Source organism: Halichondria panicea, chromosome 6, assembly GCF_963675165.1.
Source record: "Halichondria panicea chromosome 6, odHalPani1.1, whole genome shotgun sequence".
In the NCBI taxonomy this organism is placed as follows: domain Eukaryota; kingdom Metazoa; phylum Porifera; class Demospongiae; order Suberitida; family Halichondriidae; genus Halichondria; species Halichondria panicea.
This window is the reverse complement of record NC_087382.1, coordinates 1,450,783-1,466,858: the sequence shown is the minus strand read 5'-3', so window position 1 is coordinate 1,466,858 and position 16,076 is coordinate 1,450,783. Positions and strand designations below refer to the sequence as shown.

Below are 16,076 nucleotides of genomic sequence, written 5' to 3'. Positions count from 1 at the left end.
GAGCATAATAGGTACATTATTTTGGTGAGAATTATGCTGGCATAAGGCAATTATGCATGAGAATAATAGGCAGGTTTCACAGAAATACAGGTCAGTATACGAGTCATAATTATAGTATAAACAATTGGAATTACTGGTGGTTAATTACCTCCTTGCAATTCTATATTATAGATCGAGTCACGTGGCAAGTTTGATGTTACTTGTGTGACGACATGGCGCCTATGTTGTGCTTTGGAGGAATAATGTGGGAATGAATAGGCGATTTGAAGAAGAATAGGCTGTTTACTTGAGCAGAAAAGAATAGCATAATAGGTAATATCTCGAGCATAATCTATACCACCCCTATATCCATGACACACACATACCACACATACACATGCAGTATTTAGGAAGTGTCATGACCAGTCCTAGTCCAGCCAGGTCCAAGACAACTGACAACCCCTTCGAGCAGGAAGTTAAGTGCTGGGCGTATTGTTAAGAAGTACCAGAGACTCAGGAAGACAGGTTTATTGTACCCGCTAGGTTTCATCTTCTTGGCGTTGCAACTGTTGGATGGTTTGCCTTTGCCTTCGACACTGCTAGTATGAGCCATACTGCTGCTGAGAACTATAGTTCTACTATGCTGCAATCGAGCTAGCTAGCTAGCTGCAGATAATCATAATTATAAAAAAGACCTTCGGATTTACCTTGTGCGCGCGGTCAAAGGTTACACCATAGATTACTGTACACTCCGTGGATGTGAAACACTTCCGCCCACTACCAAAAGTCCTGAAACACTCATTGCAACGGATGACACGGACGGAGTATCCGGAATTCCGTATAGTATACGGAATCTACTGCATGGATACAATAATAATCAATAATAATCTAACTACGTGTGAGTGATCGGATAACTGAAGCTCCCAGTCCAAGTTCTTCCAGTGCTAACTGATTCTCTGCGCAGGGAGAGCCAAGAGAGATGTTCATGAATGAAAGTGGAAATGCAGAAATCATATTGGAACCTGACAAATTTAGATCTAGCTACATGTACACTGCTGACTTAATTTTTGTGATATTGTATATAGCACAGCATGTATGCACACAGAATATTATATAGGCAGGCATCCATGCATGGAGATAGACTTAGTAGTAGACAACTAAATGGAAAACTAAAACTGATTTAAAGTTGAAGGAGGATTCTTCTTCGTCTTATCGCTATACTTGTGCTTGTACACTTGTTTGTTAGTCTTGCATTGCATCAGGGAATAATTATGCTCCTTTCCGCTTCCTTTGGTGATAGAGCATTACCTAAATTAAAAAAGTATGTTAGAATGCACATAATAATTTACTCCGGCCGCTGTACGTACGATCATGTATGCATTATCATCATACAGTACATTTGTATGAGTAAACATGTTCACCACAAAAAGACACGCTTTCCTGAAATAACAAAACATTTACTGAGGGTCAAAATAGATTCTCCTGGTATAAGGACATCTATATTATTGAATGACCACATCATTTAAGTGATGGAGCTTTTTGTTGGCAAGATCGCCTAACCACAAGATAGGTACTGTTGAACACCTAATTTTGACCTATCATTCAGTTTGCTGCTAGCCTTATACATTTTCTTAAGTGCTGAACACATTCTCCCAGTACTTCACTTCATTGACTAACAGGAAAGCAAAGCGAAATGTTCCAACCATAAACCCAACCAAAGATCGCCTAACCACAAACTTGTCACCTAGTAAGTTACAGACAAAAATGAGCTCCAAAAGGCTATCCACTAATAATGCAGGCTCAATATCCATGCTCTATGATAGACTTACCTCCCACCTACGAGTACAGGAGACCTTCTCCTCCACTGAAGCCACAAGTGGGCAGCTGTGCAAGAAAAACAACACTAAAAGTGTCCATTTCTGCAGCTGGGTGCCGTTGCAGTGAGTGAACACGAATACTCCGTAATCTACCCGTATACTACCTACGTTTCACATCCACGGAGTGTACAGTATCTATGGTTACACCATAGATAGTAGAAATACAAAATTCTAAAAATAACAGAAAAAGGCAGTTCTAAAAATAGCCCAATACAAAGTCGGATGATTCTGAGAATAGGGTGAGTTGCATGCCCTCTTCTCTGTATATGTATGCGCTCTTGGTCGTACCTCCTCTGTCTGGGATTAGCGATCGGAAGTTTCCATATTCATTTTTATACTGTTTATTTACATTCTTGTAACCTTGACAACGTGATATAGTAAATAAACGTGATAATAACATAATAATAATAATTATAGTAAAATTAATTATTTATCTATTAGTGCCTATAGCGCTATAATTGTGTCCTCCCCTCCTCTGCGTCAATACAATCGTCTATGGCGACAGCTCCCCACTTTAACTTTCTGTACCCGGATATTAATCGTCCAGGTAAACAGTTTGTGATCGTCTGCTCAAAGCCAGAAGATTTTGTAGTTGATGATGACAAGTATGTCTTGAAGTTTTGTAATGATGTGTCTGAACCAGTGAGAATCAAAGTAAGTAAATGCTCGACTGTTTTCTTTACTGCTGTGAACGTCCACGTCTCAACACTTAACATTCCACACTGTGGGCTTGTGATTGAGAACGACTTTGAGGTGACTATAAATGGCAGTACTACTACATACAAGGGAGGCTGCCTTATACTTCACGCTGTGTATAAGAAGAGTGAATCAAGCCTCGGCCTCAGTACACAGATTTTTGTGTGTATGTGCTCAACTAAAGCAGCTGCTGTTAATGAGCTGGCTACGTGTATCAACAATAACGCTGACTACTACACAGCAGACACATCACCAGGTTTTGTCTCCTACACATCTAGTTGCGAACTGGTTCGAGTGCTTCAAGCTGAAATCGTCAAACCTTTCGATACGTATTGGAGGAGAAGGTTGGAGAAGTCTGAGAAGGCCGAGATACCTAAGCTTGGGGACAATGAGACTAACTGCGCTGTTTTTGCTGGACGCATCTTCTACACCCTACTTCCCCCCTCCGAAGATAAAAATGACATAGCAACCGCACGCACATTTGAAGTGTTTCAGAGGCTCGGCTTCGAAGAGAGTAAAGTTACACCTTGCCTTTCAGCAATAACCGAATAAACTATTTGCTATTTATATGTACGTGCATGTGTGTGTTAGCATACTGAACTATTAGTGTTATGCCGGGACAGCTATATTATAGCATTATATCCCGTTGCTATGTGCAATATATATGCACTGTATCTCATATTCTGCACTGACCGCAAAGGCTTGAGGGATTAAATGACTATATACATGGTATTTTTACAAAAAATATATGCCACATAGCAAAGGCTTCCAGTAGATCTAAATAGTTTTGTCCAGTTCTTTACTGTCCGCTTCAGCTAGCTTACGACACAGTCATATATATACTCGTTGAAGGCATTGTCGGAGTTGGCCGTTACCATTTTGGTAATTGGGGAGTGGCTGTTTTGCAGGGGAGGAACTGTTAATTGGGGTGGGGCTGCTTGAGTTGGATTGCAGCTTTGGGTGGGGCTGTTTTGCAGTGTTGAAGGTTTTGCAGGGGTGGGGCTGCTTTACTCTTGTCTAGCGAGGTCCGAGGAGCCGGACGTTTTGTGAAGTCAAGCCATTTGTTGTGCCAATGACAGCAATGTTGAATGGTCAGATACTGGTGTCTTTGAGCAGAGATGCAAGCAGCTGGGACTAGACTTATAATCAACTAATTTAAAGTTCATAGGTCAATTATTGCTGTTGCTGAGTCAGCTCTGCAGGTCCTTGCGCAATGTTTGCAACTGCATGCAACTGCAAATGGAATTCTGGAGCACAGATCTCAGACTTTTTCAGCCTAGCCAGTTGCAAGCATATGGAGCGGTAGCCTCGAATCTAACCTACCGTATCATTGTATAGCGGGTATATTTTGAGGGTATAAATGTTCGCGATTTTCGCGGATTAAGCCTGTATCGCGAAAATTTATACCCACGAAATTTTATGATTAGTAGGCGTGTTCAGTATTATTGACCACACCTATCTACAATAAGAGGAAAGAAAAAGGATTACCTCACACGAGATCAACTTTCATGAGATCAACTCCCACGAAATCAATTCTTACAGGGGTTGTGATAAAACAGGGAATGAGAAATGAGGAAATGAGAAATAAGAAATGAGGAAATAAGAAATAGGAAATGAGGAAATGAAGAAATAAGAAATAGATAATTTATGGTTATGATCATCACCATGGCATTAATTTTCATCACAATAATTATGACATTGTTATAATTATTATATAGATGCACAAAAGTAATGACTGATATATCAGCCAAGAAGCTAGTAGGTGACTAAGTATTTAGTTATCAAATATATATAGTGGCACCTCCACACAGTACAGGTTGTCAGACACATTGTAAGAATTAAATTTTACCATCGCTTCAGATGGCACAGTGAGCTTTCTTCATTAAAGGTAGCATCAGCTTTCACTAGGCATTGCTTGTGAGAATGGTAATGGGAATTGCTTTCTTCACCCTGTAGCTTCAGATGGCACAGTGAGCTTTCTTCATTAAAGGTAGCATCAGCTTTCACTAGGCATTGCTTGTGAGAATGGTAATGGGAATTGCTTTCTTCACCCTGTAGCGAGATTGCATGGATATGATACCAGTACAGTGTACTAATGTCATTACTTCCTGCAGCTTTACGACAGGACTGGCAGATTAGAATTTGCTTGGTTTGACAAACAGTTTTGGAAGTTTCTTTGCTGTTACTTACATGTAGATGTTGACATTGAGTCCAGTCCATTGACTATCACTTGCCCACCGGATTGTGAAATCGGTGAATGTATTGCCAGTATAGCCACGCATAGGTAAATTGTTTGAGACTGTGGGACTGTAGCCTAGGACAGTACATGTAAGTACCATTACGTATAGGTATAGATCTGATGTCTGAACCATGCCAGTCGTACATGGCACACAAGTAGATAGAGGTAGAGAGTGTCACACCGTGTACCAGAGGAACATAAGTTCTGTATGGTGGCAGAGCACCAGGAGACTTGTCACCGGAGGTACGTACCTGTAGCTCAGTAGATGTTAGCTTCGTCTTCAGACTTGCTCTGCCCATATGCCTAACAGCTCATTTCTCGTTCTCATTTCTTCATTTCCTCATTTCCTATTTCTTATTTCCTCATTTCCTCATTTCTCATTCCCTGTTTTATCACAACCCTTCTTACAGACCTTTGCAGAGTTCTTGCAACTCGACGTCTAAAGCGGAATTTACCGTCATGTGATATTCATATATATATGATCTCTCTCTTATCCAACGTCGGGAAACTATTAGAAAAACTAATATTAGACAAGTTGTCAGCAGATGGTATTTCCCTCAACCACCTCCAGGGGGGCTTCAGAGTAGGGTATAGCTCGATACACACTGCATTTGTGTTCCAAGAATCTGTTCAATCTCTCCGTGACCTAGGGAAAAAGGCGTTTGTGGCTTTCCTAGATGTCAAGAAGGCCTTCGATACTGTCTGGCATGAGGGCCTGTTTGTCAAACTACATGAAAAGAACATTCATCCGAGAATCTGGCACCTTCTGGTCGACTGGTACTCTCGCTCCTCCTCCTGCTTCCTTTTGAAGGGTAAAAGGTCTCGTGTCTTTAGTATTAAACAGGGTGTCCGCCAAGGTGCAATCCTGTCCCCACTGCTCTACTCGGTTTACGTGGATGCACTTCTGGTCCAACTAGATGAATGCTGCCTTGGTGCTATGGTCGGCTCCTCTGTTCACTGCCCATCCCCCATGTACGCAGATGATCTCTCTCTCATTGCGGATACTCCTGTCAAGCTGCAATCTCTACTTGACATCGTTTCAGACTATGCTAGTGCCTGGCGTTATGAAATCAATTCTTCAAAATCTGCAGTTTTAATCTTTGGGGAGTCGTCAAAATCCCGCTCGTCTGGCCGTCTCTCCCGCTCCTTTTTTGTATGCCGTGAAACTATACAAGAGGCAGACAGCTACTCTCACCTAGGAATCTTGCGCCTGGTAACTACATCTGGCCTGGTAAAAATATCCAATCGTTGCTCTGCAGGGAGGAGTGCCTTCTTTGCCTTGAACTCGATTGGAGCAAGATTTGGCTGCCTCCACCCCATCACATCCCACAAAATTATACTCTTCTCTCTGCCTCCCAGTTACTCTATACGGGTCAGAGCTTTGGTCACTCACAAAAACTGAACTAACAATGCTGGAAAAATCCCACAGAAAATACTGCGTACGATTCAGGGTCTCCCGACCAGATGTCCCTCACTTGCACTGTCGAGCCTTATTGGATCAATGGGGATTTCCTCCATGGTAGACTGCAGGCAGCTCTGCTTTATTAACTCTATAGCTAATATGTCAACAGAAGACCTCCCCAAAAAAGTCCTGATGGAAAGACTGCTCCTAAACACTCTCACTGGGGTACTCAAGACATGGGCGTCTCTAGCTTCTACACACTCATTCCCTCCAATTTCTAACATGGTTCTGAATGGAAAAAACAAAGACTCATTCAAAACAGCTGCGAAAAAGTCAATGCTCATCAAACAGCATGTAAATCTGGTAGACTCCTGCATGCTCACACCTCAATATCTCATCCCTGCTTGCCCATCTTGGGAAGCCCTCCCAGCTGTGGTCATGCTCCCTGAAAGACAGATCTCTTCATGGCCCCTCTAACTTCAGGATCAGGCTTCTCACAGGCTGTGATGGCCTAGAACTTGACGCCTCAAGATTTAGGTACAGATCAACCAACGCTGCACCGGGAGATGCAACCTGCAAACTTTGCAATCTAGGTGTAGAATCACCCTCGCACTTCTTGCTGACCTGCCCAGCTCTCTCCTCACTCAGGGAGGCCCTCATAGCCGCTGCCCCAGCCAGCATAAAGGACCACAGCTCTGGGGACCTCTGCGGCCTTCTGCTTGGTCAAGTCTGGCCATCTGATGCCAATGTGCAAGAAGACTGGATCTTACGCTTTCTCCCACAATCTGCGGCAAACCTGCAGTAACATTCTAACTTTAAACTCCACCTGAGGGTGGAGCTTGTACCTTCTCATCATGTGATCTGCCCTCGTGGGCTACTCTCCAAAACTGGAGGTGAAAAAGAAGAAAAAGAAGAAGAAGAAGATACATGTACATTAAAGCCACACAACATCACGTGAGTTCTCAAGATGCATCACTAAATTACTTGTTACTAGTTATTCAGAGAAGTCTGAAATAGGATTGTAGCTTCCCAGTATTATATGAAGTGGCTTGCCCCAGCCTGCCCGCTCATTTTGTGTTGCTGCAAGCTGTTGAGAGTCTAGTCATAGACAGTAAAAGCTTGAAGCTAAGCCTTAGCTCCAGCTGGATATATAGTTCTTTGACACAGGCTGTGTGACTAATAGTAACTCACAAAACGATTGGAAATACTCATCAGCTAGCTAGCTGTTCATGTTCAAAGCCTTCCTCCTATATAGGTCGAATTTTTCCCAGTTTAACAAAATTAAATAGGCTTTATTGGAGAAAAATAATTGGTTAGGAATGAGCCAGATTCAATCTTGTTATGTAATGGTTCACGTGACAGGCACTTCCGCTCTAGACATCGAACTCTGCAAAGGTCTGTACCAGATTAGCCTCGAGACCAGGCCGATTAAAATACGGCCTGGTAGAGTAAGCAACCAATTTCCGAACAACACCAGTTTTCGTGTGCCCGTTTGAAGAGACAGTAAGAGCTATCTTCTAGTTTTTTGTATGCACTAATAGACAATGATCAGATCTCGTGCCTACCACAATTAGAAGTAATCCTGTTGCTTTACTCTTGCACAGCAGCAGCTCAAAGTCGGTGGTTCGAACATTCAATAAGCGACGTTTGCAACCTATTGCCGACTATAGACTCTTGCGATAGTTTCAAAGCTATGCTACGACTTCTAGAACGACAGAGAGACTTCTGGTACCTACCAGGCCTCATAAGAACCACTGCAAACGCTCAGAACAAGGGCAAAGAGCGAGGCCCTTGCGGCCTAAGAGCGAGACGACTAGTATAGTGCTGAGTCAGCATGCCTGCACATGAGATCCAGCCACGTGCTCACAGGAAGAAGAAGAAGCTCACCTTCACTGCACTTGAGATGCTTGAGAATGGAAACTAATAGCCTAAATAGGTCAGTGACTGTGAGATATCAAGATCTGCAAGGGTGCATACATTTTTTCCTTTATCTATCTAGGTTCTGTTTACCTGGCCTCGGAAAGAGATGTTCCCCTCTCCGCAATAGAGTGTTTTCGTTTGATTCTGATCCCATGCGTACGCCTCAGTATAAGAAAATACGAGCATGCAGGCCGGAAAAATATCGCCCCTGGAGCAAGCGAAGCATGGAACGAGCTCTCGATGCGGTTATTCACAAAGGGGTTGCTGTCTCCAGAGCTGCCGCTGACTATGGTATACCAAAGACAACTCTATATGACAATGCCACAGGAAGAGTTTTGCCAGGGAGCAGGAGTGGACCAAGGACATATTTCACGGTCGAAGAAGAGGCTCTGTTAGTGTGTTTCCTCATCAAGTCAGCCGAAATTGGGTATCCTTTCACCAGATTACAGGTTTTGTCTCTAGTTGAAACAATGTTGATCCGAAAAAACAAAGAAAAGACTGATGCCTCTTCTGTTACGCATGGTTGGTGGGCTAGATTTTGTAAGCGACATCCTGAAGTCTCTTTAAAGACATCCTCTTGTCTGTCAGTGGCTAGAGTCAAGGCATCTTCCGCTGAGACACTCTCCGAATATTTTTGTACTCTTAGAGAAACTCTAGAAGAGTCGAAGCTGACTGATCAACCTGGGCTGATATACAATATGGATGAGAGCGGCTTCCCCCTCGAGCCAAAACCACCGAAGACTGTTCATCGAAAAAGCGATAAGCAGCCTTACCACGTCACCAAGGGTACGAAGAGTCAAGTTACTGTAGTGGCATGCGTGAGTGCTTCCGGCCAGTACGTACCTCCCATGATAATCTGGGCAAGGAAGAAAATGAACCCAGAGCTTGCTGTTGGAGAGATACCTGGCACCATTTATGCTCTTTCTGATAAGGGATGGATGACTGCAACAATTTTTGATAAGTGGTTCAAGCGACACTTCTTAAGGTATGCGTCTGCTGTTCGACCCATTATTCTGCTGATGGATGGGCACTCCTCTCATTACAGTCCTGTAACCATTCAACTTGCTGCAGAAGAATGTGTCATTTTGTTCGCACTCCCTCCAAATACTACCCACCTCACTCAGCCCTTAGACAAGGGTGTCTTTGGCCCCTTTAAGGTACATTGGAGACAGGTTTGCCATGATTATAGAGTGAAGAATCCAGGCAGAGTGGTGAACATCTACAGTTTTTGCAGCCTGCTGAGTAAAGCATGGGTGGAGTCCATGACGGCCATCAACATCATTAATGGATTCAAAACTACAGGAATTTATCCACTAAATGAAAATGCTGTGATTAGGAAACTTCCTGGAAAAGCCACTTTTTCGAATGAGCCTAACATGTGTACTGCCTTCACCCCTCTGAAACGGCAACCATATCGTCTGACTCCTGTCGGTACGGATGATGAAAAACGCCCAGGCATTGATTCTCCTCCCCGAGATAACTCACTTGAACAGCGATCTACGATACATGACATACTTACCATACAGACACCAACTTTCAAAGTGAAGCCTATCATTATAAAGCCTGATCCAGCCAAGCTCGTACTTACAGGGAATAAATCCGTTCAAGATGCTATACAAAAACAGAAAGAAAAGACTGAAAAAGAGTTAAAAAAGAAAGAAAGAGAACAAAAAAAATTTGATAAGATCGTAACTAAACGATGTCAGGATATACAGAAGCTGGATTCTAAAGCAAGTGAGTCCATTATCATGCCTCGGTGCGCATGCGTAAGCAAGGTATACGGCAGTGTGTGTGTGTGTGTGTGCGTGCGTGTTATTGCTGTAGCTGTTCGACGATTGCAGAAGTAAGAAGTTCTATACGCTTCTAGCCATGTTTTATTGGATTTGGACTCGAAAATAATGCTTTGTTCTTGAGTTATAGCTCTCTTTTTTTTTACTTGAATGCCATCAGCCCTTTCAGAATAGTGCGTAGCAAAACTTACCCATATAGAATGTTGATACTCTACTTAGTAGTTAGCTCTGCACTTGGTAGCGAGGAAAGAGCTCCACTGCCAACGAGCATGCAATGCCATTATTATGGACTTTGAACTTTATGCATCTTTTTAGCAACAGTCTTTGTCAATCATTTCCTTACTTGCAAATTTATTTCAGTTGCAAGACAAAAATGCTTCCACTGAGGCATCAGCACCCGCGGTGCTTTTATTGTGTTAAGTGCTTACTTGAATCTGTTACTATATGTATCTCTCTGTAGCTCCAAAACCCATGTTGTCATCAACTATGTTTTCGCCTGGGGGGGAATTCGAAAACTCACTTCGACAATGTCATAACATCTCTCCCATTGACCGATCCGACACCATGTGGGATGGTACTATATATATATATAATTGTAGGATATCCATCTCTCCCATTTCCATGAATATTGCAGAGTTTTATTCCAACAACCTCATGGCCATGCTCCTATACCCTTGTGCACACGGGTATGGTTTCACACTTATAATAGAATCCCATCATCTGTCTGCCTATCCTTTGAAGGTGTATATACAATGTCATGGTTATGGGCTAATCGATATACTGTAGTCATAGCTCTTCTGTTTGATTTGCTGGTGATGGTACTATACAGTATAAGAAACATTATTACGACATTGTGATGTTTTCCTATAGTAGTTAGGGATTTTTGGTAATATCCAACATTTTCTATAATACATGTATACAGGGACAACTCTGTTCACAATTATCTGACCATGCAGTACATAACACTATAATATACAGCTTTTTTATAGATCTATAGCTATATACTCAGTCTCTGGCTATACTGCTGTATCAATCTGTGCACTGTGTCCTTGTGTCTGTTGGTCTGGAATTAAAAGGTATATACAGTAATAGGTAAGTATATATGTATTAGTTAATGTACAGTGTAGAGGGGTTTATGACAGTAAACCTCCCGACTACAAGGGCGTAAGCCCGAGGGGGAGGTGTGATTTACTGTCATAAACCCCGAGGCACTGTGCATTAATTGATATATGTCCCATCTGATTGGCTGACTGGTTGCTATGCATCCAGCCTATATAAGCTTGCATGACTACCACATAGCAACACTATTCAAACAAGAAGAAAACTAGGAAAAGAGAGCTCGTCCACACCAGGGCTCCTGTCCACACTCAAATCTTGCGCAGCCTGGACAAAATATGAGCAGCCAGCCCCTCCCTCCAAGCGAATGGTACAGAGCCACTCCCCCTGACCAGCTCTCTTATGCCAGGCTAGTAGGCAAGCAAAGGTAAGCTTAAAATAGCCACTCCTATATTATTATTAAAATAGCTTCTTTTTCTTTGCTGAACAGGCCCAGTGCAGTGCGTGCAGTCAGTCAGTACTAGGCATGCTAGTGAGCAAAAAGCTCAGCCTGAGCCCAAGCCCTCTCCCAGAGTGTCTCTAAAGCAGCTCCTCACACAGCAGAATTTTTGATGAACTAGTCCACAGACTACACCCTCTGTCTCTATGTTTTCATTTTGATTTTGTTTCTCATGCAAGACATTGCATTCATCTTCATTCATCGAAAAAACAGAATGAAAAACATTTTTGCTGCATATGCTTGAGGTGCCAATTTATGAGCCATATTTTCCCTTGTAGCCCTGAGGTGCTAATTTATGACAGTTAAACCCCACTAGACTACATAGCAAAAGTGTAGTAGGTGGGAAATATGCTACCTTACTGTAACTATTATAGACGGGTAGGAATTTTAGTGTTTTCAGATTTTTTTCTGTTTTTAGGGTACGTACTAATTTTGGCAGATTTGTAGCAAATTCATTACCACAATAATTATTCAAAAGAGTACAAGTATGAGTTTTATGCTACATGGTGCAACACAGCTGGATATAATCATAGATAAACGAACAGAATTGAAGAAGGTAGGGCTAACTAAGACCTTCTTCTTACGAAGCTCGATATCTTTCTCCTGTTTATCTCTGAGAACATACACATGTAAAAAGTTTGCCTCTGGCGGGGAGGGTCCATTTCTTTTTTCTGCCCCCCCACCTAAAAATGTTTCTTACGGCCCTGCTCTGGTGACCATTAATTAGCTTATTCCACATGTTCTACCTCTGTAGATGCTTTACAGTATACACGCTTTAAGTACAAAGTAGAAGCAGCAATAGCAGCTAGTATACTGATACTGCATTAATTATATTTGTAATTTTATAGTATCGGAGAGAACATGCACACCAGCTGGTTGGTGCTGCTATACTGACCCTAGCTACTGTTACCAGGAGTGAGCACTATCACATTGTGCCAGTGGATTCAATTGACTCGTGTCATGGCTACCAAAATGGAACTTATTTCACTCTCGAGCAGCTTGTTCAAACAGCCCTGTTGTCTGGTGGAGACAATCTCACCTTGAGCTTTCTACCTGGAGATCATTTATTAAGTGAAATGCTTTACATTTGTAATTTCAGAGAGGTGATTATTGCTGGCCAAAATGCCACTATCAAAACTGGTAGAGTGCTGTTATCTAATATCAGTGCATTGAGTATCGAAGGTTTGCATTTCACTGGAGCAGGTGATGAAAGTAGTTCAGGCTATATGTACATTTCTCAATGCTATTTGGTAGGCTTGAAATTGCTAAAGTTGGAAGCTTGTACACTCGAGATCGCTCATACAGTAACTGTAACGATTGAACGAGTTCTCTTTGTGAACAACACTAGCACTGACAGAGCATTGACTGTTAAAGTTGATAGTGTGTGCATTGAAAAGAGCGACTTCTTCAGTAACAGTGGTGGTGCAGTGAACATTGAATCAAATCAAACTGTTATTAATGATTCAAGATTCGATTCCAATACTGCTGCATATGGTGGAGCAGTGGAAGTGGACTCTGTAAGTGTGACTATCAGTTGGTGCAACTTTACAAATAATATTGCTCAATTAAATTTTGGTGGAGCAATTATCACCTTTGGAAGTAGTTTGTTCATTTCCAACTGTGCCCTACTAAACAATAATGCTATTCTTGACGGTGGAGCAATTAATATCCAGGGAGGGAGTGTCTCAATCTCCGACAGTGAGCTAGCGTACAACAGTGCTGGTAGATCAGATGGAGCGATTTCGGTTTTTACTGGAGAGTTACTGATATCCGATAGCAAGCTAACAAACAACAAGGCTACCTCTGGTGGAGCAATTGGACTTTTCGTGGGTGATGCATCTATCTTGAGCTGTAATATAACAGATAATGAAGCTGTAGTTGATAATGGAGAAACTAGTCTTGGTGGAGCGATTTTGGTATATACTGGAACTATATCCGTCTCCAAAATCATGTTTAAAAATAACAGTGCTGACTTTGGTGGAGTGTTTTTTGTTGCTGATGGCACTGTGATCATTTCCGACTCTGTGGTCACAAACAACAGAGCTACTCAGCAAGATGGAGTGATTGCGGTTGTTATCTCAAGTCTGATAATTACTAATACAAGCATATTTGACAATTTAGAGGGTGAAAATATCATTTACGTAGTGCATTCTAACTTGTCATTTACGGGAGTTAACAACGTTAGCAATAATGTAAACCCTGTATATGCTCTAAGAAGTCGAGTGGAGTTCAATGGACCCACAACTCTCAGTAACAATCATGGTGTGCCGGGTGGAGCCATCAGAGCAGTCCAGAGTCAAATCTATATCAATGCAGAAGGAGTGGTCATTTCTAACAATACTGCTACCTTTGGAGGAGGTGTGTTTCTGAGAGAGAGCACACTCTTTGTTCACTATCCCATAGAGATTTCTCACAACACAGCACAAAATGGTGGTGGGATTTATGCATACTCAAGCGAAATTGAATTTGATTCGAAGGTCACTACTGGTTGTATATTTAATGATAACTTTGTCCCGTGTACATGTAGTGACATAGAACCTGTACTGTTTGTGAGTATTATAGATCAAAATGACGCTCAAAATGGAGGAGGTATTTATGCAGTTGCTTCAAACATTAAGGCTTTTTCTCACGCTTACGTCCAAATCAAGTCAAACTCAGCAAACAATAGCGGAGGTGGAGTGTATCTACAACAAAGTTCCAAGATATATACTTTGAAACAGGACTTGGAGCTAGAGCTTAGTAAAACGCTGGTCATACTGGAAATCCACAATAACAAGGCTCAATATGGAGGGGGGATATTTGTGGCAGACAGTACTGAGAGTGGTGTGTGTAGAGGAGAGGATGTAACTACTGCAGGAGATCTGACACGAACAGAATGCTTCATTTAAACTCAAGATCTCTACGGTTTTGATATCAATTTTGTTAAGACTTTGATACCTTTAGTGCAAACTTCCCAGTCTTCATATGAAGAAGTACTTAAGTGTTTGAACAATACATCAGTTAATCATCGCAACACTTTTTTGACTAACAACACAGCTTCCAAGTCAGGAGCAGATATTTACGGAGGTCTGTTTGACAGGTGTACGGTGGATGTATCAGCCGAACTCTCTTCATCAGACAACGAATTTGAGTACTTGAACAATACTGTGCATTATTCATCGATAGCTTCGAAGGCTGTCAGAGTGAAGTTGTGTAACACCACCAAGCAAACCATTTCTGTTAGAAAGGGACAAGCATTCACAATCAGTGTTATGGCTGTAGACCAAGCTGGAAATCCAATGAATAACGCCATAATTCACAGTTCTGTTATCACTGAGAGCCGTAGAGTTGATCGTCTCAAAGAAGGACAAGCACAACAAGAAGTTGGCAATCAGTGCACAGAATTAGAGTACAATGTATTCTCACAAGACAGCTCTGCTCAAGTGGAACTCTATGCTGAGGGTCCATGCAACAATTTGGGAATTTCAAAACAAATTCTAAACATATCTTTTCAAAAGTGTGATTGCTCTATTGGACTCCAACCAATTATGTCCTCAATTGAGTGCAAGTGTGACTGTGATCCAGTCTAGTTGCAGCAGATAACAAACTGTTCTGAAGAAAATGGGACCATAAAATTGGAAAGCAATAACAACATATGGATAGGAGTGACTAATACCACTAACGGAAGTGGGTATGTTGTTAGTAACTGTACATTTGACTATTGTGTACTAAAGCCAGTCAACATCAGTCTAAGCAACCCTGACGAACAATGTGCCTACAATCGAAGTGGTGTCTTGTGTGGAGAATGTGAACCAGGGCTCAGTCTTGTGTTAGGTACTTCAAGATGTGAACTCTGTTCAAACTGTTACCTTCTCCTGCTACTCCCGTTTGCCCTGGCAGGCATAGTACTAGTTGCATTCATTCTCCTTTTCAACATTACCATAGCAACAGGCACTATCCATGGGCTAATCTTCTACACTAATATATTAGCTGCAAATCAGTCGATCTTTATACTTTTTCATAACCCTTTGACAGTTTTCATATCGTGGGTGAATCTTGACTTGGGTATTGAGACATGCTTTTATGATGGAATGAACTCTCATGCAAAAGTGCTCCTTCAGATTGTCTTTCCTGCTTACCTGTTTCTTCTGATGTTCTTAATAATCATTTTGAGTAAGTACTTTGACTCATTTGCAAAGCTCCTCTCCAACAGGAACCCAGTTGCTGCCCTAGGTACACTCGTTGTACTCTCTTATTCCAAACTCTTGCGGTTTATCATTGCTGCATTGCAATACAGGGTCTTGGATTATCCAGAGGGTGCAACCGAGGTGTTGGATTTTCCCATATGGCAGATTGTAGGGAAATATAGCAGATTGTAAGGAAATATGGCAGATTGTAAGGAAATACGGCAGATTGGAAGGAAATATAGCAGATTGTAGGGAAATATGCATGGGAGTGTGCTTAAAAACACAGGTCGTAGATCTATATAGTATGTATACTATAAGCATGTAAACGTATTACACTGTATACATGCACTTCTCCCTTGGGAAGCAGCTACTAATTGGGTTGTCTGAACTATAACAACATCTCTATACATGTAATCCTATTAGGAATTTTCTGTGTGTGCTTTGGACTTGTA

The 16,076-nt window shown here is 41.9% G+C and overlaps 1 protein-coding gene and 1 long non-coding RNA gene across 5 annotated transcripts; both read left to right on the top strand.

Moving 5' to 3' along the window:
* Positions 1 to 2,006: 2,006 nt before the first annotated feature.
* On the top strand, positions 2,007 to 3,244 carry LOC135336876 (uncharacterized). Its single transcript, XR_010394970.1, has 2 exons — positions 2,007 to 2,095; positions 2,298 to 3,244. It is a non-coding gene; the product is annotated as an uncharacterized LOC135336876 (long non-coding RNA).
* Positions 3,245 to 7,087: 3,843 nt separating this feature from the next.
* LOC135336896 (uncharacterized) lies at positions 7,088 to 11,693 on the top strand. 4 transcript variants are annotated; one of them, XM_064532764.1, is made up of 5 exons: positions 7,088 to 7,147; positions 7,801 to 8,129; positions 8,193 to 9,847; positions 10,364 to 11,386; positions 11,450 to 11,693. In XM_064532764.1, exons 2-4 carry the CDS (start codon positions 8,038 to 8,040, stop codon positions 10,687 to 10,689), a joined length of 2,073 nt encoding a protein of 690 aa, XP_064388834.1. In that variant the 5' UTR covers positions 7,088 to 7,147; positions 7,801 to 8,037; the 3' UTR covers positions 10,690 to 11,386; positions 11,450 to 11,693. The 4 variants fall into 4 exon arrangements, with proteins under 4 accessions (XP_064388834.1, XP_064388836.1, XP_064388835.1 ...); XM_064532766.1 differs by lacking the exon at positions 7,088 to 7,147 and having other exon boundaries at positions 7,730 to 8,129; positions 10,364 to 10,979; positions 11,203 to 11,386; XM_064532765.1 differs by lacking the exon at positions 7,088 to 7,147 and having other exon boundaries at positions 7,730 to 8,129; positions 10,364 to 10,995; positions 11,203 to 11,386.
* The last annotated feature ends 4,383 nt before the right edge of the window (positions 11,694 to 16,076 follow it).